Here is a 27419-nt window from a genome sequence, read left to right as displayed (position 1 = left end):
TGGGCGTTTGAGTGGGATTTGAGTTTACTTTCACCTAATCTCCTTTTGTCTATAATAATAACTTTCATTCTGCTACTCCACTGTCACTTATTTAATTTTAATGTGTTGTTTAATTAATATTGCCCACCACATCTCAAAGTTACAAATCTCAAAACCTTGGCGTTTCGTTTTGCATCGCAAATAATGACATTTGCAAAGACTGTGATTGATCAATCACTTTTGACAAATTGAAATATTCGCGAGCGGAACTGGAGGAAAGTCAAAACATTACAATTAATTGGAAAAAATAGTGGTTTATTCTAAATCGCGTGAATGTACGATAAAAAAAGAATTGAGACATTAAAGTTTAGTTATTTATGTGTGTTATAATATGCCGGTAGGTCGAAAACGGTGGAATCTTCATGGTAAGTACAAGAGTGTAATTTAGCCCAGTTTCCTTTTAATTACAAATCATTTGTTTACTTTTTAGAGAATCTAGATAACAAAATATTTACTAGTCCCCTCCAGGTAGTGTTTGTAACATTTTATGTGAACTGTTGAAAGATAATCATGGTTCAAATTCATTGAGTTAATGCATGATAAAATGGGAGCAATTACTGACCTTGTTTTAGGCACTTCTTTCCTACTAATGAATTAAAATTCATAGATACTTTCACTGTAACAATAATGAGTAATAATATTCATCAAAACTGCTGTGCTAAGAAGATTCCTAACTAGACATTTTGAGTCATTTTAGGTATTTATGTTTTCTAGAGATCAAGGTTTTATAAATAAGTTGGATGCAGATTTATATACCTTTTACTGTAAGTTTTAGGTACGTACATACCTACTTGAATACTATTCAAATATGACCTAATAATGCAGTGTCCGTCCAAAATACCTTTCTTTCTACTATGTATATATTCTTATTATAGATTTAATTATTAAGTGCAATTTAGATATTTTATCATTGATTTTTATTTACCTGCCTGTTACAACATTCTATCATTCAAAGTGAGCTGCTTTTGGTTAAAGATTTTGAGTCAAGTTACATTCATACTTCCAAAATGTTATAACCCAGTCCAACTAAAACAAAGTAAATATTTACTCAGCTGCATTAATAAGATGTTCTAAATGTTGCCTGCATTTAGAACATCTTATTAATGCAGCTGAGTAAATATTTACTTTGTTTTAGTTGATTTGTTAAGTCTAGATTAAAATGAGTCCTTATTGACTGAATGAATACAGTTCATTGTACTGTAGTAGCATAACTCTCATTGTAGAATGTATTTTTTATCATTTCTTCATATTGGTATAGTTCTTGCAACTTACGAAGGTGAGTGAGCTTTACTTGTGTGTGTACGTGTACATGCACATAACGATAGTGTAATGTCTGTCAAAACTTTTGAAAAAACGAACAGTAGCGAGCCACCACACATGTAAAGCTCATTCGCTCATCTATGCTTTTGTGAATTGCAACAACTATAATCGTAGTAGAAGTAGTAATGAGATCAGTCATGGACTCATGGGCATACTCAGCTTTTGATCCAGAGGAGGTAGTCTGGCACAGGGGAGTAGTATGGTCCAGGATGGTAGTATGGTCCAGGGAGGTAGTATGCTAGTATGGTCCAGGGAGGTAGTATGGTTCAGGGAGGTAGTATGGTCCAGGATGGTAGTATGGTCCAGGGGGGTAGTATGGTCCAGGGAGGTAGTATGGTCCAGGGGGGTAGTATGGTCCAGGGAGGTAGTATGGTCCAGGATGGTAGTATGGTCCAGGGGAGTAGTATGGTCCAGGGAGGTAGTATGGTCCAGAGGGGTAGGATGGTCCAGGGAGGTAGTATGGTCCAGGGGGGTAGTATGGTCCAGGGAGGTAGTATGGTCCAGGATGGTAGTATGGTCCAGGGGGGTAGTATGGTCCAGGGAGGTAGTATGGTCCAGGATGATACGGTCCAGGGGGGTAGTATGGTCCAGGATGGTAGTATGGTCCAGGATGGTAGTATGGTCCAGAGGGATAGTATGGTCCAAGGGCTAATCTTTTTAGGCAAAGGCTTTTCTTCCTTCTCATTAAGAGAGATGCTGCACGGACGTAGACATTGCGGTGCGGTGCCGCAGCGGGGTTGTAGCGTATTTAAACGCATACAGATTTATATGAACGGAGCGGCACTGCTGCGATGACGCACGGCTACGTCAACACCTATGTGCTATCTTTCTAAGACTTTATCAAACTGTTGAAGTTATTGTTATACTATGAAGTTCCCAATACTTTTTAGTGATCTCTTACAGATGGGCCACAAGGATCTCTGCGGCGGCTGCGCAACCAGCTGGCCGAGGACGGCTGCGCCGAGTCGCAGGTCGTGCTCGCTAAGCAACTGCTAGAAGAGAAATGTGGTAAATTTAAGCCTAGACGCAAACCGCCGACTTTTAGTTGGCCGATAGTTGGATGTATGAAAGTGCACACATTACACCTTGGTAATGACATTACACTTTGGTATCGGACGATTCTGCATACAAATCAAAATCGGGCCCAACTATCGGCCAACTAAAAGTCGGTGGTCTGCAGTTAGGCTAAGTCGTGAGGTACGGAGGGTATTCAATTTCCCTCGAAGATGGAGAGGCTCGCTCGAGAGCGAGCCATAGATAGCCTGAGACTGAGCCGCAGACAAATATCCAAACAATAAGGACAATAACTCGCGGCTCCGTTTCGTTAGGCTTCGATCGACCTGCAAGCTTTCAAGAAGAGATCGTATCTTTACCTTAAAGGCCGGCAATACACCTGTAACGCCCCTGGGTCTATGGGCGACGGTAATCACTTATCATCAGGTGATCTGTCTGCTCGTTTGCCTCCTGTCACTTAAAAAAAAACTGTTAAGATCGTCGTTCTGTCTCCTTCCTAAAGTTGCTGTGCCCTAACTGGGTCCACATTGAATAACTACCTAAATTGCAAGACCTAATGTGAATGTGGTTATGCAATAAACGATTGAGTATTGAGGACAACGTCATCGTCGTCGCCCCTTATTGCAGAAAGAGTCCCTGAAAACCCAATGTCCGTCCCCATCAGCCAGTCGGTAGTATGCGCAAAGCATTTCCTGACGGGAAAAGGAGGCCGAGGTAGGGAGAGAAATATGTCAGGGGACACCAGTCAAGCATGTGTCGTTATCGAGTTTTACTCGCTACGATATTAATACAGAACACTTCCCTCTACATAAATATGAGGAATTTAAGCATATCCTCATTGGATATGCCTAAACGTTTAAATAAAAGGCGTATTTCCTGTAAAAGGCCCACTGACTGGGTAGAACAGCTACAACAGAACTGCTTTGTCGTGTCGTCATATGCAAGCGTTATCATAATCCTCGTAATGTTTTATTGCAGAGCTTGAAGCAGATAAAATATCGAACTTCAAACAAGCTTTGGAATGGCTGATATGTGCTACTGAACAGGCCCATCCAGAAGCTAGAAGAATGTTGCGAAGGTAAGTTTATTTAAAAACTTTTTATTAAACTCTAAAAAGTCAAGTCATTTTGAACTCCTCCTATGTTAATCTCGTTTTCTCTGATTAATTTCGTTGCGGGCCTAATGACAGTTTTAACTTTCCCTCTTGACAAACTTGACCTTCATTGGTTGTGTTTTTATTGGCGGTCAAGCTGTAGATCCTGGCTACACAGGAGTTGCACTTGCAGCGGTGGGAACGAGAGGTGGGAATACTCCCGTAACCCTAAAAGTCAATAAATAAGGCCGGTCATAAAAAATACTGGCACATAATTTATTTTAAAACTATGCAACCCTAAAATCTTCATTATTATAAAAATACTGGCACGTTAAATATTTTTTTTTACATTGACAATGCTGTCAATCAGAAAAACTTTCACAGGCCGATGTCATACGATCGGTCGGCCTTTAGAAAAATCTAAACAAACTACGGAAAATCCAAGCAAAGGACAACCACGATGGTAATATGAGGTAACCGACAATGCCTATCATTCTTCAGTTATGTAAACATAAACACTGGTCACTTGAGGTACTACTCGCCAGCGGTAAACACGTATTTTTATAAGTAGTGTGTGTAGTTATTAATATAAATAAATGAATGGGCATATACACGATTTCGCTCTGTGGAAGATACGGTGGGATAGAGTTCGCGATGAGTTGCGGAGATCCATGTAAGTTTTGGGATTTTGTGGAGTTTTTTTGGGATTGTTGATTTCAATTTTTGAGGATGCGGTCTATAGAGGTATGGCAAGCTATATTTTGGACGTGTCTAAGTGCCCTGGAAAGGGCCTATGCACTAAATAAACTATTTGATTTAATATCGTGTTTAGTCATAGTATACCATTATCATTAGGTCATTTAGTCTCCACTGAAGGAGCCCTCTAATTTGTGTCAGGGGAAAAGTGAACTTGCCATTTACATTTAAGTATTAAAAACAAAACTTAATCTTCTGTCCTTATCACAGGTGTATCCGTAGCGGTGTGATAGACGAGGACAGCGCGGCGATTGTCCGCGCCAAGTCCTGTCTCGCCGCGAGTCGCCAGGAGACGGTCGCTAGGAAGGCGGCCAGAGACCTCTTCGCAAGGTATGAGAATAATATTTCGCAGATTTCTAGCATCATCATCGTCATCAGGTCATTTTCTAGGCTAGTTTCCTAAAAAAAATTTTTTTAGTCCGTCATGTTAATGTCAAAAAATATTGGACACATATATTTTTATTTGTCAATCTAACAAATAATTACATAGTTATGGTGCGTTGAAGTTCACATCCCTGAGGGATGTTTCCTGGGTCAAAAAGCAAGAGTTTTAATTAGTCCGTCAGTTAACTTATCAAAAAATACTCTACACGTATTTTTCACTTTTTCAAACTAATGAAAATTTAAAGAGATAAAGCGCGCCAAAGTTCATAAGAAGAGGCCCGTGACGTCAATGCGTGCATAAAAGTGCCGCACGTTGTGACGTCGTGCGGAACTTCAACGCACCATAATTATGTAATTATTTGTTAGATTGACAAATAAAAATATGTCCAATATTTTTTGATATTAAACATGACGGACTAAAAAAATTTTTTTAGGAAACTAGCCTGTCCTGATGTTCGCATAGTTCTCTCGAAGAGTGGGTCCTATTTTATTCGTTAGCCTATCTATATCATCGGCAACAGAATTTCGGGCAGCCATGATATATCCAGTAGATCTTAGATATAAAGGAGTTGCAGTGGAGAGAACGAGAGGATGGATTCGTTCGGTATTTAGAGCGCTTTCACATAAACGCCTATATGTGAAAGCGCTCTTATACAAGCCCAATACAAACTGATAAAACTTTTTTTTACGTTGAGACATGCTTTACACGTACCCGCTGGTTAATGGGGAGTATGGGGACGTCTAATAGATTATGTGGGACTCTCCTCGCCTGTTTGCTAACAACGGGGTCTTAGGGCTATTTTTCACCGGGACACCATGGCGGCGCAACCAGTCGCCGCTACCAACAAAATGTATGCAGCTTTGCGCAACCAAACGGACACAGGTGAGTAACTCTCTATAGAGCTGTATACATTTTGTTGGTAGCCGGCGACTGGGTGCGCCGCCATGGTGTCCCGGTGAAATATAGCTCTTAAGCAACGCGAAAGTTTAAAACGAAACTGATATAGGCTAGAGCAGTGGTTCCCAAACTTATTTAGTCTACTGCCCACTTTGGGAATACATTATTTTTTAGCGCCCCCCATTTTTGTAGTCAAGAGTCGAGCTCAGTCGATGTCTAGTCCTCCTAGTAGATGACGCCTCCCAAGCCTCTACACAACGTTCCGATTTTTTTTCTGGGTCTCTTACCGCTCCCCTTTAAGCCTGCAGCGCCCACAAGGGGGCGTTATCGCCCACTTTGGGAAAGACTGGGCTAGAGTCTCGTTCATAACGTTACAAACTGATATAAGTTTTGCCACTTAAATTGTCGAACTTTTGAAACTCAATATTTACTCAGAGCTAGAATATAGTATTTTTTAAACAAGTTGTGTCATGTTCCCGTATATTTTTAATGTCTTGGTTTCCAGCCTGTCGAACGGAGAGCAGTACATAACGACCGCTCAGCTCGAGCGAAGGATCCGCGAGATCTGCAGCACCACGCTCTGCAAGCAGGACCCGGACTCCCCGGACGAGGACGACCCGGGTGAGGTCTAGTATAGTGACACTACTACTGTATGCAGCCTGTCCAACGGAGAGCAGTACATAACGACCGCGCAGCTCGAGCGAAGGATCCGCGAGATCTGCAGCACCACGCTCTGCAAGCAGGACCCGGACTCCCCGGACGAGGACGACCCGGGTGAGGTCTAGTATAGTGACACTACTACTGTATGCAGCCTGTCCAACGGAGAGCAGTACATAACGACCGCGCAGCTCGAGCGAAGGATCCGCGAGATCTGCAGCACCACGCTCTGCAAGCAGGACCCGGACTCCCCGGACGAGGACGACCCAGGTAAACTGACTGACTGACTGACATAGTGATCTATCAACGCCAAGCCCAAACCACTGGACGGATCGGGCTGAAATTTGGCATGCAGGTGGATGTTATGACGTAGGCATCCTATAAGAAAGGATTTTACAAAACTCCACCCCTAAGGGGGTAAAACGGGATCCACGCGTACGACCGCGGGAAGTCGCGGGCGGCCGCTAGTAAAAATAAATAAATAATAAATAAATACCTATTTTAGGCACCAGACTCTCACACTATAGGTTTTCATTGTCAGCATAGTAGAGGCTAAGCATTACAATATTTTAAGTGTCTCGGTTAGATTCTCACTCTGATCCGATGAGACCTGGTGACCTGTAATAACAGGTATCCTTTTTACCTCTCAGTCACCAAACTCTCACACTATAGGTTTTCATTGTCAGCATAGAAGGTTAAGCATTACAATATTGTATCATACTTTATTCGTTCGTTCGTTCGTTTCAGCCAAATGACGTCCAATGCTGGACAAAGGCCTCCCCCAATGATTTCCATAACGACCGGTCCTGCGCTGCCCGCATCCAGGCTCTTCCCGCGACCTTCACCAGATCGTCGGTCCACCTAGTGGGAGGCCTGCCCACGCTACCTTCCGGCTCTTAAATACAATTAATCATTCAGCATAAAAGCGCGCGGAGTCGTCCACGCGGGTTCCTCTAATCTGACGTTTCTTGTATGACATTGAGTCCGCCTTATGTACACCGTTCTATGTGCATATAAGTTTTAAATAAATAAATAAATAAATTGACATTATAGAATGTCAATGTCACTGTGACAGCAGCTCATTGGCTATAAGGGCTATATTTCACCGGGACACCATGGCGGCGCAACCAGTCGCCGGCTACCAACAAAATGTATACAGATCTATAGAGAGTTACTCACCTGGTGTCCGTTTGGTTGCGCAAAGCTGCATACATTTTGTTGGTAGCGGCGACTGGTTGCGACGCCATAGTGTCCCGGTGAAATATAGCCCTTACGATACCGTTATTTTAACGTTTTAGATGTTTCACAATTACCAGTACCTATAAATATTTTATTGTCGGCCGTTTGGTGTAGTGGTTCAGAACGGACTACTATGCCGAGAGGTCCCGGGTTCGATTCCCGGCCGGGCAGAAATTGAAATGATGAATTTTAATTTCTGTGACGGGTCTGGGTGTGACTATGTATAATATTTATGTATTTAAAAAAAAAAGTATATAAGTAGTATATCCGTTAAGCTAGCACCCATAACACAAGCATTAAGTTGCTTACTTTGGGGCTAGCTGGCGCTGTGTGAAATTGTCCAAAGATTTATTTATTTATTGTGTAGACGAAGCTCGTGCACTGGGCGACGAGCAAGCCCTGGAGCCGTCGCAACTACAGGCCGGGGATCAACCGCATTCCAACGGGACCCTGCGCCCTACGCACGCGCCCGACGATGGTGAGTCCAGTACCCTCCTATCCTCAATAGGGTTCCAGAACCCTAGTACCCCAGCAGATTTTTTTACTATTTATTTGGCACAAAAACAGTCATTACAAATATCACTTCAAAACAAAAATAGTAACTAAGAAAAAAGACAACGAGTGCCCAAAAGTAACAATTAAATGAACAGATAGTTACAAGACAATATTTCTAAAGTTTAAGTACATCCATGATATTATAAGTTTACAATGGAATTTAAGATACCTAGCGCTCCTCCAAATACCCACTGCACCTTCATCTGGAGAGTTCTAGGTACTAAGTCCAGTACTTCTAGTACCTCTCTAAATAATTTTAGATATCTAGTGCCCTCCAAATACCCGGTACCCCTCCAGGTAGCTACTTTCCATGTACCTAGAAACCCTTCAAATACCTATTGCTCCTCTAGATACCTAGTACCCCTCTAGATAACTAGCGTCCATTCTGATACCTAGTTTCCCTCCAGATGTCTAGTATCGTAGTATCCCTTCAGATACCTAGAGCCCCTCCAGAAACCTAGTACCCTCTACCCCTCTAGATACAAAGTACCCTTCCAGATACTTATGCCCATTTTCACCATCAATCTCTAATTTTTAAATGACCCCCATGAAAACAAAATTCATGTTAATTGGTACCATAAGGGTCACTTATAAATTAGGGATTGATGGTGAAAACGGGCATTGGTACCCCTGCAGAAACCTAGTACCCCTAGGTGTGCCAATTCAGGTAGGCACTTTATACCGATACCTAGTACCCTTTCAGTTATCCTGTACCCCTCCAGATACCTGGTGCACCTCAAAATACCTCCGGACACATAGTATCCCTCCATTTATCCAGTACCCCTCCAGATACCCAATTCCTCTCCAGATACCTGGCACCCCTTCTGATACCTGGTGATCCTCCAGAATCCTAGTGCCCCTCTCCAGATGATTCAAAATAACCTTTGTAAGAACACAGCCTAACTTAATGCATTATTTCCTAGAGAGCATACAGATTTATAAAATTCCTCTTTTGCAGATTACCCAGACGCCTGCGCACCAAACGACGACATCCGAAACCTAACAGTTGACAATCTTGTCTCAGCAGCCGTCGACTACTGTCAAGGAGAACTACCCCTCGTGACATATGACCTCACTCTCACAGACCCCAGTGTCAAAGCCTTAGACCACATCCCCTTGCTACACCAAGCATTCCTACACCCTATAGTCTTTATACAAGTCTTATATCTCAAGCTGTTATACTACTTTGCTACATTCTCTTTCAGGCTCTCAAATATTGAATTAGCCCTTCTTCTAATAGCATACTTATCGGTCAGCGCGGATAGTCTATACCATCTAGTCCCTCTAGTTTTGTACTACGTCAGTTTTGTCGCAATGGTCATATGTACGTTCAAAATGATTCATGCAAAACGACAGTTTATAGATTTCAGAAAATGGTCAGGTCTTTTTCTGAGATATAGCGATGGGAATCTTCAGCCAGATGAATCTGAAAATCTATTCGTAAAGAACAATTTGGGGCCGTTTATGCAGTTTTTCTTGGCGCTGTTCATCAATTTGTTTTTATACCCTTTTATTGCCACACAGTGGGTCCCATTCTCCGAATTTTGCGTCCTATCTTTCTTCCTAATGTTCCTCACTTTATTCTCTTTTGGGACAAATGGGAATCCATACCCAGATGTACTGGCATTAGTGTCCTTCGGCATAAATGTCCTGGCCAAGTACCCATATGAGAAAGACACAGTTGTACACCAAGGCTGGCGGTTTCTAGATCTCCACATATCGAATTATCCGTCTTACATCCTAGGAAATAGCATCGAGTTTTGTCTGAACGCGCGCGTGTTCTTTTCTCTATTAATACCTATTATTTTAGTCCTTATGGCGAAGAGAAGTGAATGGAAAGGATTCTTCAAATATACCTTACCCCATTGCGTGACTCTCAGTTGGTTGCAGATGTTCATTATGTGTTCCCATGGGTGCACTACGTATGGTTTGATAAGGGGCACACTTGCTTTGGTGTGCTCTTTTCTATTCTTGCCTTTGATAGGGGTGGTGACAGTGACCCTACCTATATTCGCGTTCCTACAATACATAACGTTGTCCAGAGTTCTGTATACGGTTTCTATTGTGGTAGGGTTTGGACTGAGTTTGTTTGTAACCTGCTTGCTGGCCAAGTCGGAGGTGACTAAGAAGTTCGTCACGCCGTTTCAGGTGAGAATATATTTATACTACAGTTTTTTTTGGTTAAATTTTTGATTATATTAAGGTTTTCTTTATGTGCACAAAATATTTGTACAGTAATTGCAGTCTGGAATACTTTTTAAATTGACAAAGTGATCTGAGAATATAAATATACTTTACATTTACTAGACTTTTATTATTATTATTTACTAGATTTAGCACAAATTAAACAAAAAAAAAAACAAGATTTTTACTATCTTTTGTCATTCACCAAGTAAATTATTATTTAAAATTACCAAAGAAATATCGTTTTTATTTTCAGCTTGCTGTCGGCCTCCTAACCCTAATCTACTTCGGCAACCAGTTCGTAGCAAACGTGCAAGATGACGGCCTACCCTCCGGATTAATCGAGCTAATTGGCGACGAGAAAGCCAGCATCAAAAACCTCCTCAAAAACGAGTTCATAACCGACTACGACGACAATACTTACCACATAAACTGGGACGATTACTATACCCAGTGCAACATGCCTTCTTGGTCGGATTATAACATGGCGGAAACGCAAATCAAGTGTTCTGTACTAGATGGCGCTAACGTCAATTGGGAAGGCTACATAAAAGAGGTCAAACTCAAAACTGTCGTAAACAGATGGAATGACTTCGCTTCGTGGTTGCCAGCGTTTTTGAAGGAGTATTTCAAGTGTTACTACGGCGAGGAGTATGCGACGTTATGCCAAAATACGGAAGGTCCAAATTCGGTTAAGGAGTGCGAGTTTGTGAGGAGTGTTGCAAGGCAAAGCGGGAAGAGTTGCCATTTGAATAATTTGGACGAGTAAGTTATTTTTTACCTTTAGAATAGACACAAACTTATCACTTAACATTTGTTGAGTATTCGCTATCGCATTAACATAATTGCTGGATGCCAGTTGCTTTATTTGTCAGATATCTCTATCTGTAACCCCTGCAATCCTGCAAACGAAAGTTGTAGATTATTTATTTTTGTTTGTGACACCTAAAACCAAAACGAGTTTTTCTGACACATAAGACTTTTTTGTTTATCTGCAAACTCTGCTTGTCTTTGGGCAAGCAAATGGTCGTTGATACTATTCATTTCTAAAGCCCGGTCCGTGAGCACGTAGAATTTTGTCCAATGACCCCTAGCTACCCATCCTTATCGCTCGCGCGTAATTATATTGCTGTCGCGACTGTACGACGGGCGCCCGCAGTGACTGTGCGAGCGCGATAGCAACATAATTACGCGCGAGCAATAAGGATGGGTAGCTTGGGGTCATTGGACAAAATTCTACGTGCTCACGGATCAGACCATAGGCAATATATTTATATTAAAAAAAAAACAATATTAAGCAGTTATTCTTATTTCAGATACACCTACGAAGTAAAACTGCTTATGGAAGCGGGCGGCGGGATCCTAAAACGTCGTTCCGAAATCTCCGTCATTTTCGACCACATATTCTCAAACTTCACCCGGTCCCTTCGCGTCGACGACAAAATACGCTTCAAAGGTACCCTCTCCAACGATCCAGGTACCTACAATATTGGCACTAAAGACCTAGTCATTAAGGGTCATGAGATATCGTGTATAGAATGCAAAGACGCCTCAGGCAGTATAAGCTCAAAAATGCCAGCGTCTTCAAAATTCTCGGATTTGTTCAAAACGATTGTCAACGACTGCGTAGTGTCAACTAAATACATTTTGAACTTTTTACTCAATCCTGTAATTGTTTTTAAGTAAGTTTTCTCGGGATTGCTGTTGGGCGAAATATTTTTTCTTCAAATACATGCAAAAGCAAAATAAGACTATTAAACTGTTCAGTTCCTAAATGGTTGAAATAATAAAATTTTTGAAATGAAGATATTTCTTCACGTTCAACGCGTATTGAATTGATAAATGTATTGTTAGTGTTGCCGAAACATCGATATTTTGATATCGATAGTGACTGTGTATAATTCGATATACAACACTGAACGAGTTCACTTTTGTCGGTTTGATATGTGGTAGCAATAAATAAATATCTATAATAGTTGATCTCTAAAAACGCCTATGGTTTTATATGTATCGTTTTTCAGTAATATGGCTATTTACATTTATTTAAAAAAGTCTAATAATGTATTCCAAAGCCTATTTTTGTGGAGTGCAATATTTACTGTATTAATATGTATGGTGCAATGAAATGAAAATATTTTTGAACAAGTTTTTTGAAGGATGTATTCTCTTATTTGATGTTTTTATGTAACATTAGCAATCAATTAACTAAATAATGTAGCTTTTTCTTTCTTTCAATATTTTGTTGTATTACCAGGCCTGTTCATCTCCGCGAGTTTACATCGAAAACAAAACACGCACGATTGCCCCCTACAAGAGTACTATTCGACAAGGCCTCACATACGAGCGAACATTGACTCACGCACGCGTATTCTTGTGTATGATGGAAAAAAATAAAGAAAATGGTGTACTAAATACTGTGCAGTATTTAACTGCCTAAATAATAATAAAAACACAGAATGTACTTTTTTAAGTTGCCTCAAGACACTGAGAGGTAAATAAGTAGTTAATATTATTCATGATAATTCATGCTAAATCATGTATTTCCTCCGCCATTTTCTGCAGATTGGCACCTCACGTCACATCATTTTACCGAAGTCAGCCCTATAGCTTCGGCGCAGTACCGATCACTGACGTTTGTCAACAAAACTTCTGACAAACTTGCTTGACTCTTGAGACAAGCTAAATTACACCATATTGTTAATGACATTGAGCATACATTTTTTTAAATACCTTCGCGAAGTAAAACTTCTGTACGTAGTACTTATTATTATTCTGTGGTATTACTAGCAATTTAGCAAACTGTTGACTAAAAATAATTATTGCTTTATGATAGAGATTCTTTTGATTCGTTCACTCATTGAAAGGAGATGGGACTATCCATGCTAGTACGATGGCTACTGCGTTAGATATCGATTTATCAGCCGAGTGACATCACTAATAATTTCGGCCGAATAGAAATGGCATTTTCCAGACTGATATTTTTTATTATGTTATGCTTTTATAAAATTACTAACCAAGTTATTTTTATGATATTTAATGGTTACTCATAACTTATTAATTAATTCTCCACACTTGTTTGATGCTTTGTACCATTGTTAAAATTATTTAATCATTTAACAAAGTAAAGGCCAAATTATCTTGCTGCTACTTGCACAATTTTCTTACAGTATAACAATCACGGTTTACTTTAAATCATACATTAGAAAAGTATCCCAACTAATATTATAAATGCGAAAGTAACTCTGTCTGTCTGTCTGTCTGTCTGTTACGCTTTCCCGCTTAAACCTCGCAACCGATTTTGATGAAATTTGGCATAGAGATAGTTTGAGTCCCGGGAAAGAACATAGGATAGTTTTTATCCCGGTTTTTGAAACAGGGACGCGCGCGATAAAGTTTTTCTGTGACAGACAAAATTCCACGCGGGCGAAGCCGCGGGCGGAAAGCTAGTTGGTTAATAATTGAGTCACTAAAAGTGACTCGAGTTTTTGAAATTAATTCACCCCAATAATATCATAATAAAAAAATACGTGTCTAAAAAGGAAGTTCTCAATATAATCAAATATTGTTTATAGTTGTTATGCTTTACTTTGGATTCAATTGTTTTGTTATAAAACCTATGCGGGTAATTCTGAGATAAAACATAGTTTTAATTATGACTGTTACGTCACCATATTGTTATGTTAATAAAGTACCTATAAAAAATTACAGTGTAATTACAAAGATTGTGTGTAATTTATGATCTTTTATGTTTGACGTTTTGTATTATTATTGTAGATGTAATGTTGATTGAAATGGATAAGGCCGGTATTTTGAAAAGATAGTATTTCAGAATACGGGTTTGAAAATGTGTCGTGCAATTTTGATGATTCGAATATGTATTACTTAAAAAAAAATGACAGAAATGTTATTGTTAAACATCGTTTTGTCTCTTTCGATGCGATTGTATGTGACAAAACAACGTGTAATTTTTCTTCGTTGCGCACATTATCTTACTGCTACTATTCGTTGCGACTAGTTATTAGTTCTATCGTACATAGGCGACTACTAGTCTGCCACTAGTTGAACAAAGCACTTTTGGCCCAGTGACTAGTGTCTACCAGTGGTGATCATGCCTTGTAGTATCGATGACTAGTCGCTACTCTTGACTAGTGACCAGTTGGCCTTTTGTGCGGCAGCGATTTACATTCAAATACAATATTTATTAATAAAAAAAAGTAGTGAGTATTGTGCTGTTTATAAATGTCTATGTAAAAAAATAATCTGTGAAATAAATGTAAATACGATTGATAAATTACGTAAATGACATTATAATGTATTTTTGAAATAATGTTAGACTTTACTCGCCTATAGAGTGAAAGGGTATCGTTTTATGACAATAGAATATATGAAATGTCAAGTGTTATATGAATAAAGGAATATTTTGACTGAATATTATCGTTTTTCGCTTCGTTCGTTCGTTCGTTTCAGCCAAATGACGTCCACTGTTTTTCGCTTATCACGTATTAAATCATTTAATTGATAAGTAGGTACACTTACAAAGTAATAATGTTGCAAACGACAAAGTAGCATAATAAGTAATCTAATATTACATCATTTATTAATTAAACTAACTACTTGCAAACTTAATTAAAATTGAACGTCTTACAGTAAATGAGTTTTATAACTCGTGCATATCTTAACTCATTATAAATAAAATATAATAATTATGTAAATATGATAAATAAATCACTTCATACAATACACATGAGAACCTACACAGACATAAATATTAATTTAATTATAATTTCATAACAATTAATGTTATAAAAATATAATTAAAATGCAAGAAGAATGGCATCAGTCTCTTCCACATTCAGTCTCCTACCCAGCGCAATAAACTTTTTGCTGCAAAGAAAAATAACCAAACAACTTGCACAGGTAACGATTAAAATATCACTAATATTATTATCTAAAAAAAAATTCAGTGTAGAATACTTGAGAGTTATTTCAGAAACGGGTTTGAAAATGTATCGTCCAATTTGATATTCGATTTTTTTTTATCGACAATTTAAAGTTCAACAGTACCTCTCTAGTAGTTCAAAAGTCTTTGGCGCCAAGTCGCATTGCACTTTGAGTTTGATAATTTGTAATTTATTTATTTATTTATTTAATTAGGACAACCAACAAGACAGACACAAATGCAAGCAAAGGGGTTTACATACATAATTTTGTCTTAAGACTAGGTGCTATCTTAATTACAGGATGCCACGGCATGGATTTGTTACACTGTTGTGGGCTCAGTGTCACCTAATAGCAGCCCGCATCATGTCACGATCAAGAAGTGTCGGGCGGACTATTTTTTCTATAGAATTTGGCAGCGGGTGGTGGCGCTGCGCGGAACAGAAAAGAGAAGTGGAAATAATCAGAACTGATTGGTTATTCAAAACACTTCTCTACTCCGCCCCGCCTTGGTGTAAACCGGGCCTGACAGACCGTTGTTCATACATAATGCGGGCTGCGTTCACTTTAACCTGACCTCTGCAGAACGGATACCGTGTGGCAAATCCATAATCCTTTAATAATTTATTTAAATAAATAAATTTCGAATGCAGCAAGGGCATCGGAAAGTAAACAAATAACTGGCAAATTATCTAATCTACAGTTTATTGTTAGCAATAAATAAACTTAGGACGGATTCTCAGTTATTCTTTTATCTATACGGCATTTGCGGCCCGGTCTTCGGGGCAGTGTGTCGTTTAGGAATTAAGGCAAGATACTGTTTTTTTTTAAATAAAATTGTGGCAAAGGTAAGTCGTTCTTTTAACATATTAAATATATTTTTTGTCGAACGATTTGGTGTAGTGCTTAGTTGATAACTTGATGAATACTCCAGTGGGCTGAGTGTGAGTTTACATCAACCGAGCTCACTAGTGCGTAGCGCGTTTAAAAAATGTATGAAAATTTTAGTTTTTGGACGTTTCCCGCTAAGGGTGCTGTACAATCCGTCATACATTTAATCTCATTTTTTGACGCGCTCAATAGTGAGTGCGTTTGACGAAAACTCACACTAGGTCCTCAAAGGTTGCAAGTTCGATTCCAGCTAAATATTGTGTGCTTGAACTTACCTACCTATTTAAATTTATTAATCTGGATGTTTCTTATTTATAACAGGAATGTATTATTTACTTTGCCTAGCTTGGGACTGGATGGCAACGTATAAAATAATGATAATTTTAATTTCAGGTCCATCAACAAAATAAATAACAAGATGAGAAAAGGATTTGGATTGCCGATTGTCTTTTGCTTGTTTCATCTGGTGATCTCTCAAAAGAACTGTACCACGATACGTTTACCGAAGGGTTTAAAGCTGGGGGTGGGTTCAGCTGCCTTCCAGATAGAAGGAGCTTGGGATGCTGCAGGTAAAATAATACCAGACTATTCACACCTCTCGTTCCCACCGCTGCAACTCCTGTGTAGCCAGGATCTACAGCTTGACCGCCAATAAAAACCCAACCAGTGAAGGTCAAGTTTGTCCGGGGGGAAAGTTAAACTGAAACATCGTCAGGTCATAGTCTCAACTGTACTGTAGGAGCACGACTCTCTAATTTATCAGAAGCAAATTGTCACCCCCAAGACAGAAGATAAGCCATATCGGGCCCTTATACTTATGTTTAACAACACCATTAATTTTATTGTTATTTGGTAATTATTTAGTCACTTACCTAAGTGCCCCTTTAATTTAAAATCAATTAGCGAAGTCAATGTATGAGAATGCGAACTGAATGAGAATGCCTTATGGCATTAAGTTCGTCTAATAAACGTAAATTTTGGCATTAAAGTATAAATAAATAAAATGGAAGTACCTACCTATTAATGTTTAGGACGTCACGTTACGAAGTATTTCTTGAATTGGCATTAATCGCAGTTAATTACTTCCAGACAAAACTCCCAGCATTTGGGACAACTTCTCGCGATCCAGCGGAGTGATCAAGGACGGATCAAATGCGCAAGATTCGTGCAAGTCCTACGAGTACTACAAACGGGACGTTGCCATGGTCAAATACCTTGGCGTCGACTTCTACAGATTTTCCATATCGTGGCCACGCGTTCTGCCTACAGGATTCCCAAACAAAATAAGCAAAGAAGGGTCCGAGTATTATAGTAATTTGATCGATGAATTGCTAGCGAACGGTATTGAGCCCGTTGTGACGATGTTCCACTGGGATTTGCCGCAACGTTTGCAAAATTTAGGCGGATGGGCAAATCCTCTCATAGCAGATTGGTTTGAAGACTACGCCGACGTGTTGTTTGATCTTTACGGAGACCGAGTGAAGACCTGGATCACTATAAATGAGCCCAGGCAAATGGGATTGTTCGGTTACGGAAGCAACAGATTCGCACCGGGAATAAACGCTCACGGCATAGGAGAGTATTTGGCCGCCAAAAACATTGTCATGGCAAATGCTAAAGCATGGCGTTTGTATGATAGAAAGTACAGGCCGAAACAAAACGGTAAGTACTTTGGATTGTATGAGTGAAAGCTTTACTTGTGTTAGGATGTCGAATAACAATGGTCCAGTTGTCTAATACCATCTTCTTTTCGACATTTGGACCTACAATAGACCCTTGCACAAGCCCCCATATTGTTAGTTGCCTATCACTTCAGTTGCAACCAACGGCTATTTCTTTTTGATCTACTGTGTAAATACTCTGCAACATTTTATCTGCCACACCATACTCATCAAGTTACATAAACGAAGTCTCCATTCCATCACAGAAACTCTTGTCATTTGCTTTTCCAAAACCTACATGCTTCAGATTTTGTACTTTACACTTTTACAGCAATCAAGACCATACTAAGTTAATTATTGTATCTATTTTAGGTACCTGCAGCATAACAATAGCTACAGACCACCGCGAAGGTATAACGGATTCTCCCGATGATATCCAAGCCGCTTTGGACGCCATGGATTTCGAAGTCGGCCTCTACAGCCATCCTATATTCACCAAAAAGGGCGGCTTCCCAGACAGCGTGGTCAGATTGGTGGCAGAAAAGAGCAAAGAACAAGGCTACCTAGAAAGCAGGCTGCCAGAATTTACTGAAGAAGAAATCGAGTTTGTTAAAGGTATTTTTTTAGAAGAGCATCATGTGTTAAAAAAACTAACGTGAAATTATGTTTATCTTTTGACACTTTTATTTATTTATATTATGTCATAAAGATAATGTAACACGCCATTGAAACTGCGTTATCAGATGCTGATAAAAATTAACTTTCAGAAATAACAAAATCGCGTAAACAAATACCTGCCCTAATTTTATTTCTTTGAGCATTAGGTTTTCTTACAATACTAGTAGTAATCACAACATCTGATTAAATCTCTACTACGTATTATTGTCATCTGTATTTTGCAACATTCTACTTTTATGTAGCCAGGACAGGACCTTGATCATCAATAAAACACGTGCAGGCTGTTTTGGTGTGGTTACTTAAGGCTGCGTTTCCACCAGAGATATGCGAGGATGCGTAGCGAGGGATGTGTTTGTAAACGGGCAGACAGTGCCATTGCACCATTGTGACTGAGTTTGTTGCGGCGCTTCTTCTCAGCACTTGCCAAATGTTTGTCTCGAAGCGCTGGTAGGGCAAAAAAAGAATGTGACATGTATAGGCTCCTTAAGAGCATTTGACGATTTGAAAGTACCAATTTAATTAGTCTAAACAAATAAAGATAATTTTCTGATCTGATTTAATTTATTTTTAAGCGTTTCGATGATTGTTATTCGATTTTACATAAAAAAATACTAGGTAGGTAAGTAACTTGACAAAATAATTTTAAATAGTTTTGTATACATCTACGAATAGGGATGATGACTGGGTAATTAAATCGAAATTCTATTTAGTCCGTCAGACAGATAATTAGAAAATATTAGACTCATATTTTTTTATTTTTTCCATAATCCAATTACTTATATTGAGTTGAAATGTCGCGTGACGTCACTTTTAAATAAAGATAATTTTGATTTTGATTTTTAAATGAGGCGATTCTATTGGTTCTTTACCAACACGTCCCTCGCTACGCATACTCGCACATCTTGGTGGAAACGCAGCCTAAATGCCGTCTGCCGTCTTTGCCTACAAATTATAAACTATTTAATCACTTAATAAGAAGAGTTACAATCTAGTGACATCTGATTTCTATGTTTTATTAGAGCACAAAATTGTCATAAGAATGTAAAATTCTCTCGCTTTTTTGTAGGAACAAGTGATTTCTTCGGATTCAACCACTATTCCACAAAGTTCGTCTCTCGCAAGAGCTACAAACCGGGAATGTATCCCATACCTTCGCACGATGACGATTTGGGCGCGTTTGGGACATTGTTGGACTATACGCCTGCTGTTGTACCCCATTGCACTGTAAGTACTAGTCTACCACCATAAAATAAGGCCCTTTCCAGGGCACTTACACATCCCAAATATAGCTTGCCCTACCACCACTTCGGGACAACATATGGACTGGTGCTGAGAAGTGGCGAAGGAAACTCAGTCACCTTTATCAGCCTCAATCAAAATACTACATTTTTAAAACATTTTTTTTTACGCTTTTCCGTGAATGAAACGATCTATAAGAGTAGGCGCACACCGTTGGTTTTTAGTTGGCCGATAGTTGTGCCCGATTTCAAATTGTATGAAGAATCGGCCAAATCGAATCGGCGTAGTGTGCGCACTCCCATACATGCCCATACTGATCAACTGCCCGACTAAACTATCGGCCGACGAAAAATCAACGGTGTGCGCCTACTCTAACTCTATTTACAGTCTATCCCATGGGGAGCACGAAAGGCATTGAAATGGGTGAAAGAAAACTGCGGTAATCCTGACATAATGATCATTGAGAACGGTTTCGGGACCCACGGCGGGTTGCAGGACAACGACAGAGTCACATACCTTCAAAGCTATCTGTTGGAGATCCTGGACGCTGTTGAAAAAGACCAGTGCAATGTCGTCGCTTATACTGTGTGGAGTCTGATGGATAATTTTGAATGGGACAGCGGATTGAGGTAAGCTGTTTGTGTTAGATTTTAGACCTACATTTTATGAAACAACATCAAGTTATCATCTTTATTTAGTGATCATTGCAGGAGCATGACCCTCTCTAATTTGCTGGATCAAATGCCTAAACTAACCGCGCTAGCCAGATCGGCCAGGGAATGATGAACATTTCATATTTTAATGGGCTTGTGTAGTTGTAATCAAATTGTAATGTGAATTACATATTATCAAGTTATTTTTATTGTTCGTTTTGTACCTTTGTTAAACCTTATATTAATAAAGCCTAGATGGATAGTCTTCATACAAACGCTTCGTCAAAGGTGAGGCAAAAATCTTATGTTACTGTCAAAACGTTGTTTTAAATGTGGCGATTTTTCGAAAGTGAGAGATATTTATCCACATTTATCGTAATAAATTGTTGTTATTTGTTATTTAATAAGACATTTAATCAAAACAATAAAGTTCCAAGTGGACCACTAAAAGTGGCCTCACTTTTCACTCACTTTAAATATTTAGGCTTTAATAATACCCCCCGTCCGCCAGAATTTATGTTGTTTCAGACTAGTCCCATGACATTTAATAAATTGTACACGTTTTTCAGAGTCAAATTCGGAATATTCGAAACCAATTACGACGATGAGAAGAAAACACGGACTCCGCGAGCCTCCGCGTTTTGGTATAAGAATCTGGCAGCGACGAAATCTTTAGACTGTGATTTTAAACCTACTTTTAAAAATATACAATTTTAAGACTGTTTTTTTTTATTTTTAAGCGCTTGGATGATTGTGATTTGACTACATAAAAAATACTAGGTAGGTTTAAGTACTTGACATAACAATTTTAAATAGTTTTGTATACATCTACGAATTATAATATTTTTTGTAATATCATGTAATAATGAAGTAGGTATTACATTAAAGAAAAAAAATGTTTGTAATGATTTTAGAATTTATATTGTATTTTATACGATTATTGGTTACTTTTAAATAGTTATTGCAACAATTTTAGTATTTTTATTGTATTTTAGAAGAACCCTAAAACCCATTATTAAATTAAAATACTTTATTTGATTACTTCCTAGGCATTTTGCAGACATTAGAATGATTTTAGAATTTATTGTGTATTACATCCAATTATTTCATATTTATTATTTAATATAATTCGATGGGTGCCTGGAATAAAGCCGCAATCGACAAAACACAATTTTACAGGAGAAGAGATTTAGTGAAATTTTTGAATAATAACTAAACTACGAGGCGTATCCAAATGGTTTGTATATCAAACGATGCGTTATTTTTTCTGGAGTAACATATAATGTGCATAAGGTTATAGTGCTTAGAATATACCTTAAAAAAGGTAGAAATACATATTGCCGCTTCATACATTGAAAGTCGGTTCCGTAAGAGTCCATTGTGGTTTTATTCCGGTAAAAAGTGCAAAAGTAATCATACAGCAATAGTGCATTGCAGCGTTGTGCGCTGATCTGAAGGATGTATGGCGAATACAGTAATAGCGGTTTGCTTGAATTTAATGATCGACTTGGAAAATGTACTGGTGAATGCTGTGTACATTATATGTTCATATGGTCCGTATCGAAATGAGTACAAAGTTGAATATCTAGAGTGTTTAGTTAATATCTTTTATAAAGTAGTGGAATTCATTAGTACATAATGATAATATTATAATATTACACGCTTTTGCCCGCGGCTTTGTCGTAGTTTAGAAGTTATCAATAATTTTGTAACTTTTTTTCAATTTCATGACCTAGTAGGCTTTAAAAAAACTTATCTTTATTTCGGGTTGACTTATCTCAGATTTCTTTATTTTGACAATATCGCTATTAATTGCAAATGTTTGAAAAAAATATTCACCTTCCTATCTTTGATGCAAGATTCAAAATTTTTGCTAGAAACATAAAAAAAATTCTTTTAGCAGAACATTCTCAAAATTTCAACTTAAATGTTTAAATAATAAAAAATGAGAACTTTCATAGGTCTAAAATAATTTTAAAAACTGCGCAGTTTTCTGGACATTCATAATAATACAAAAAAAACATGTACTTAATAGGCCACTATTTTTGTAATCGCTCCACTAAAGTGGTAAGTCGCTAAATGTTTTTGAATTTCTTAAAGTGAATTAATATGGGCAATCTTCTAAGTTTACATTACGTAGAACAGATTTAGAGACAATAACTGAACAGAACATGTTTTTATTCTCAGCAAGGAAGCTTTTGCCCTTTATCACACCTGGTGGAAACTGTGATCAGGCTCAAGGTAGAAGGAAACTTCAACTACAGATAAACTATGGCTTCCTACCTCCAATGCCGAAACATATTGTTATTATAAATAAGCTTTAATGAACATAAACCAAATATCCCTCCTTCTTCTCTTCCTAAGTCCCCTTTATCTTCCTAAATCTGTCGCCATAACAATAATGTTGACAGCATCACTGTGTTCCAGCAGTTGTCAGGTAGGTACACAGCATTGCTTAATGTAAATCCAAACAACATATTTTTATTGCATAGAACACCATGAAGTATTATTACTTAAGAAAGTTTAAAGAAATTGTACAAGTAGGTAATGTTTATTGTGACTTGGTACACATAGTTTGTTTCGGGGAACAAAGCCGCAATGGCCGTTACTTGTAGAAGTTTGAAATAAAACTTTTAACATTGAACATGCCACGATTATTCTGGTAAACAAATTTCCGGGAATAACGATTCAATATCCATAGTGCTTTTGGTAAATCAGCCAGTTTCAAAGATAAAATTCTGAAAAAAAATCACAAGGTGTATAGGGACCCCCAGATTACGAAAATTGCTTAATCGGAAAACTGCTGCTATGGCTATTGCGGCTTTATTCCAGGCACCCATCGAATTATTTTAGATTTTTATTGTATACATTTTAGTATTTTAAAAATTAAAAAACAGCTAATTATGAAATAAGTATTGCATTTGACTAGTTCCGGGGCATGCCGTCGATAAGTCGTTTTGAACCGGTCGACTTTCACTGATGGAAGGGGAAGTTACCTTATCGCTGGCATGCCGCTGGACAGTCAGTTCGATTTGAGCGTTCGAAGCGAGAGGTACTATTAGGTTGACGTCATAATGTCGGAATTGTGTAAATCAGTGGTGCTGAAATACAAGTTCAACAACCTACAAGAGTGTTTCATTTCAACTCAGAAGTGGGATGTGATCTACAGCTCATAAGGTACGTCTTAATTTATTTGGTTAAAAATTAATTGATTTTAAAAGTTCAAGTAGAAAGAAGTGTGAATATTTCGTTTAATGCATGGAAAAGTTATGTTTAAAACGAGGCTAGACGCGCCTCCAGATTATTAGGCTAGATGCGCCTTAGACTATGACTATGACCATGACTATGACTGTGACTGACTTAGTATATCGAGGCTAGACGCGCCTCCAGTTTATTAAGCTAGATGCGTCTTAGACTATGACTATGACCATGACTATGACCATGACTATGACTGTGACTGACTTAGTATATCGAGGCTAGACGCGCCTCCAGTTTATTAGGCTAGATGCGCCTTAGACTAGATGCGCCTTAGACTAGATGCGCCTTAGACTATGACTATGACCATGACTGTGACTGACTTAGTATATCGAGGCTCGACGCGCCTCCAGTTTATTAGGCTAGATGCGCCATTGACTTTGACTAAGTATGAGACCTGTAGAGGTTCCTTAAGAACATAATATTCGACCATTTGTAAGTACTATTAATTAGTCTAAACGAATGAAGATATTTTGACTTTTGACTTTGACTTTGACTATAACTATGACTATGACCATGACTATGACTTAGTATAACGAGGCTAGACATTCCTCCAGTTTATCAGGCTAGATGCGCTTTTAAATATGACTAAATATAACGAGGCTAGACGCGCCTCCAGTTTATTAGGCTAGACGTGCCTTGGACTATGACTATGACTTAGTATGACGAAGCTAGACGTGCCTCCAGTTTACCAGGCTAGATGCGCCTTAAGGGCCCCATTGTTTAGGATGTCTCTAGAATAAAAAGCCTTCTATTGCTGACATAACAAGGAAGCCGTCCAGTTGTCACATGAGTTGTGTGTGTAGGTCGCACTGAATAAAATACAAATATAAATACAAAATCTTTATTTGTGATGCATAAGTATAATAGAAACATGTCACAATGGTATTTTACTACACTTTGCTCAGGGAGCATAATATTAATTGTCAAATAAAAGATTTTTTAGATTTATTTTTGAGATCTAGATTTTTGGAAAAGATATGAATCAAACTTTTGCTTAATATAACATGAACATAGCTTCCATATGATGTTGAGTTGATGCTGGTCAGACACAGTTTATTTCGTCGAGTACTTTATTTCACAGTTGAATACAACGACGACTGAAGATGGAGCTCGTATACCGCCAGGGACAACCGTCAGCTGACAATGAAATAAGCGTGCTAAGCGGAAGAAGTTGTCGTCGTCGTCCAGTAAGAAGGCGCCACCACGATCGTCTTCTATGGAGCCAAGGTTGAAGAAAAATACTCGAAGGAGCTCATCTTCTTCCAGCTCTACTGAAAGAGCAGTGCCACATGTGGTTCGTAAAATTTCTGATAGACTCTAGTGAAGAAAAGAATTTCTTCATTGGTAGTTTTTTTTTATTGCGCACACATTATTGAATATTACGCATACCTACAGTAAAATGGGAATATTAGCTTATGTAGTAAATCTTTAATAGTAATTATTAAAGGTAATAATAAATTATTCGATTATATTGTATAAAGGAACGTAAAAGTAAATGTGCTAAAAAAATACATTTGAAAGAAAATATTTTTACACAAGTAAAGTGAATTAATTAATGATGCGTTTATTTTAAAATTGTCATCGGTTCGGACTTTCGGTAGGTACTTTTGCCAAGTACAATATCTTGTCTATCTATAATTCCACTTCAAAAATATATTTCGAATTATTCTGACCTCTGGTTACATTAGTCTGACCTAGATAGGACCTGTTTCTAGGTGAATTATGCTTTTTCTTCTAATTTAGTTTTCTCAAAGAACTAAATCAGTTAGCGACCTCAAATAAACACAATATTATTATTACTGTAAGAAGTCAGTAACTATAAAAAGGTTTCATAGATAGGTTATGTTAGGTTAGGGTCACTTTTCATTTTTTGGTAGAGCAAAAGATATGAAACGTCAAGGTTCCATAAGAGCAGAAGTTTAAAGTTTTTCTTTTAGTAGTCTTTCATTTTTTTTATGAGCGCTATTATAATAGCTAATGCGAATAAGAGAATTTTGTCTTTAACTTAGACATTGCAAAAGTTAATTGGCTTGGCTAAGAACTACGGAGTCCGTTAGAGGAAATTTTGAATCCTACTACTTGAAAGGATGAACAGTTTACGTAGTTATTTTAATGACAGAAAAAAGAAATATGAGACTGTTTTGGCAAATAAAAATTCCTTTTAAATGTTGGTAGTGAGTGCACTTGTTGACGCAAAACCGATGCTGAAACTAAGTATAGTTTGGCGGATCATTTCAATATCAATTCCAATTGTAAAAGTTGTGGTCAATCATCAGTCATACCTCTGTGTATAGGGCGAACATAAACAAAAATGTTGATGAGATTGACGCTGTTATAGAAGTGTTAGTGATTGATGATGCATAGCAGACTTCACTGACAATAGACGATTTGACACCATTCCCCATTAATTCGATATTACAATTTATTAAAGACATTCTGATCTTGAAGACTTAATCTGAAATGACCTGTAAATTACCGTTTTTGGTCGCATTGTAATTGATAAAGGTAGTTTGATTGAATTCACAAGATAGTGACGTCACTTGCTTGTCGTGCCATACAAAAAAAAAAGTTTGATTTAACAGTTTTTAAAAGTACGTCAATTGACTGGTGGTGTCAACACGTCTATCGGTCAAAACTTCACGTAACTGAAATTTCTCACGGTTTGGAATACTGACATTATATAAAATTCCTGGTCAGAATATTTTCGAGAGCCACGAAGATGACGGACACAGGTGAATACCAGTTAACATAAATTTCTAGTTTTACAGAGGATAGTTTCAGACTTTTAGAGTTGCCTTTCGATTTAAATTTTTTAAATAACTTGACACCTGGCGAGCTTAAGGCCGTGGGTTCGATTCCCGCCTTAGGCGGTTCTATATTATCAAGTGATAATAAAAAAAATATATACAGTGGATGTTTAGATAAACTAATATTTTATAATGCGAATAGCTTTCCGCCGAGAGTTCGCCCGCGTAGAATTTTGTTTGTGACAGTTGTTTGTTTTGTATGTCCTTCCCCGGGACTCAATCTCTATGCCAGATTGCATCAAAATCGGTTCAGTGGTTTAAGAGTGAAAGCAAGTATACAGAGTTACTTTCGCATTTATAATATTAATATATAAATTAAACTGGGGGCCAAGTACCGGATGTTTAAAAGAGCCTTTTTTTAATTCACAACGCCAAAGGTGAAATCGTTTTTAGTAATTTGTCGCCTAGTCCAATAACACTTAAAGCAAATGTTTTAATAGCTACTTCAATGCTTTTTGGAGCATGTCCAATATGTCATGTAAATCGAATTGTTAAAGACCCCTCAGCTATGGATACTCTCGATAGAGCTGGTATTATGACTAAGCCCGGACTTAGTTCCGACACGTTCTGGTTAGTTAGATAAGCTTTATACTCTTTTGTGAAATTATCGCGATTGTATTACTATAAATCTGACTGAGATAGGACGTAGGTACACGTGCAGTCTTTGATGTCAGGATGAAAAATAATGTACAAATACCACCATTACCACTTATCTCATTACAAAAGGGAAAAGGGTTCAGAAATCCATAGATGACTAACTTGATCCATAGCTGCTTATATCATTCAGGACTCTTAAATCATATTTAGGTCAGATCTTGATGATAAAGAGAAAAGTCTTCAATGTTCTGTAGCAGTCACTTACTTTAGTCGATGAAAGACAACTTCCATGAGTTGGAGACACTAGCTGTGGTGTGTGTGCTAAAAAAAGGTGTATATCTTTTAGGACTTAAAAGTTTCTACTGGTTATGCTGCCTTAAGAACCACGTTAAAAAAAAAGAGAAAAAAAAAATTTGTTCCGCGAATAGTCCAAATACCAAAATTTAGTCATAGAATCTGACGACAACCCATCCAAACATCATAATCTCTTCAAATAGCAGATACAGTAAGGTTGATACCAAATTATTTTTAGTGGTCCCACGTACAGCTAGATGGCAA

General features: G+C 38.1%; 2 protein-coding genes across 2 annotated transcripts; both read left to right on the top strand.

Annotated features, from left to right (window-relative positions):
• Nucleotides 1-31: 31 nt before the first annotated feature.
• LOC135083817 (wolframin) lies at nucleotides 32-21789 on the top strand. Its single transcript, XM_063978562.1, is given in 10 exon segments — nucleotides 32-404; nucleotides 2263-2367; nucleotides 3352-3451; nucleotides 4433-4552; nucleotides 6010-6278; nucleotides 7768-7878; nucleotides 8914-10103; nucleotides 10396-10904; nucleotides 11456-12916; nucleotides 21351-21789. Coding segments are annotated over 9 exon segments (2808 nt in total). The 5' UTR covers nucleotides 32-370; the 3' UTR covers nucleotides 11826-12916; nucleotides 21351-21789.
• Nucleotides 15825-20921, top strand: LOC135083816 (myrosinase 1-like). Its single transcript, XM_063978560.1, has 7 exons — nucleotides 15825-15925; nucleotides 16362-16537; nucleotides 17058-17630; nucleotides 18002-18244; nucleotides 19374-19531; nucleotides 19934-20175; nucleotides 20769-20921. Exons 2-7 carry the CDS (start codon nucleotides 16387-16389, stop codon nucleotides 20914-20916), a joined length of 1515 nt encoding a protein of 504 aa, XP_063834630.1. The 5' UTR covers nucleotides 15825-15925; nucleotides 16362-16386; the 3' UTR covers nucleotides 20917-20921.
• Nucleotides 21790-27419: the final 5630 nt, after the last annotated feature.

Source organism: Ostrinia nubilalis, chromosome 24 (assembly GCF_963855985.1).
Source record: "Ostrinia nubilalis chromosome 24, ilOstNubi1.1, whole genome shotgun sequence".
In the NCBI taxonomy this organism is placed as follows: Eukaryota; Metazoa; Arthropoda; class Insecta; order Lepidoptera; family Crambidae; genus Ostrinia; species Ostrinia nubilalis.
This window is presented reverse-complemented; position numbering and strand designations above follow the sequence as displayed.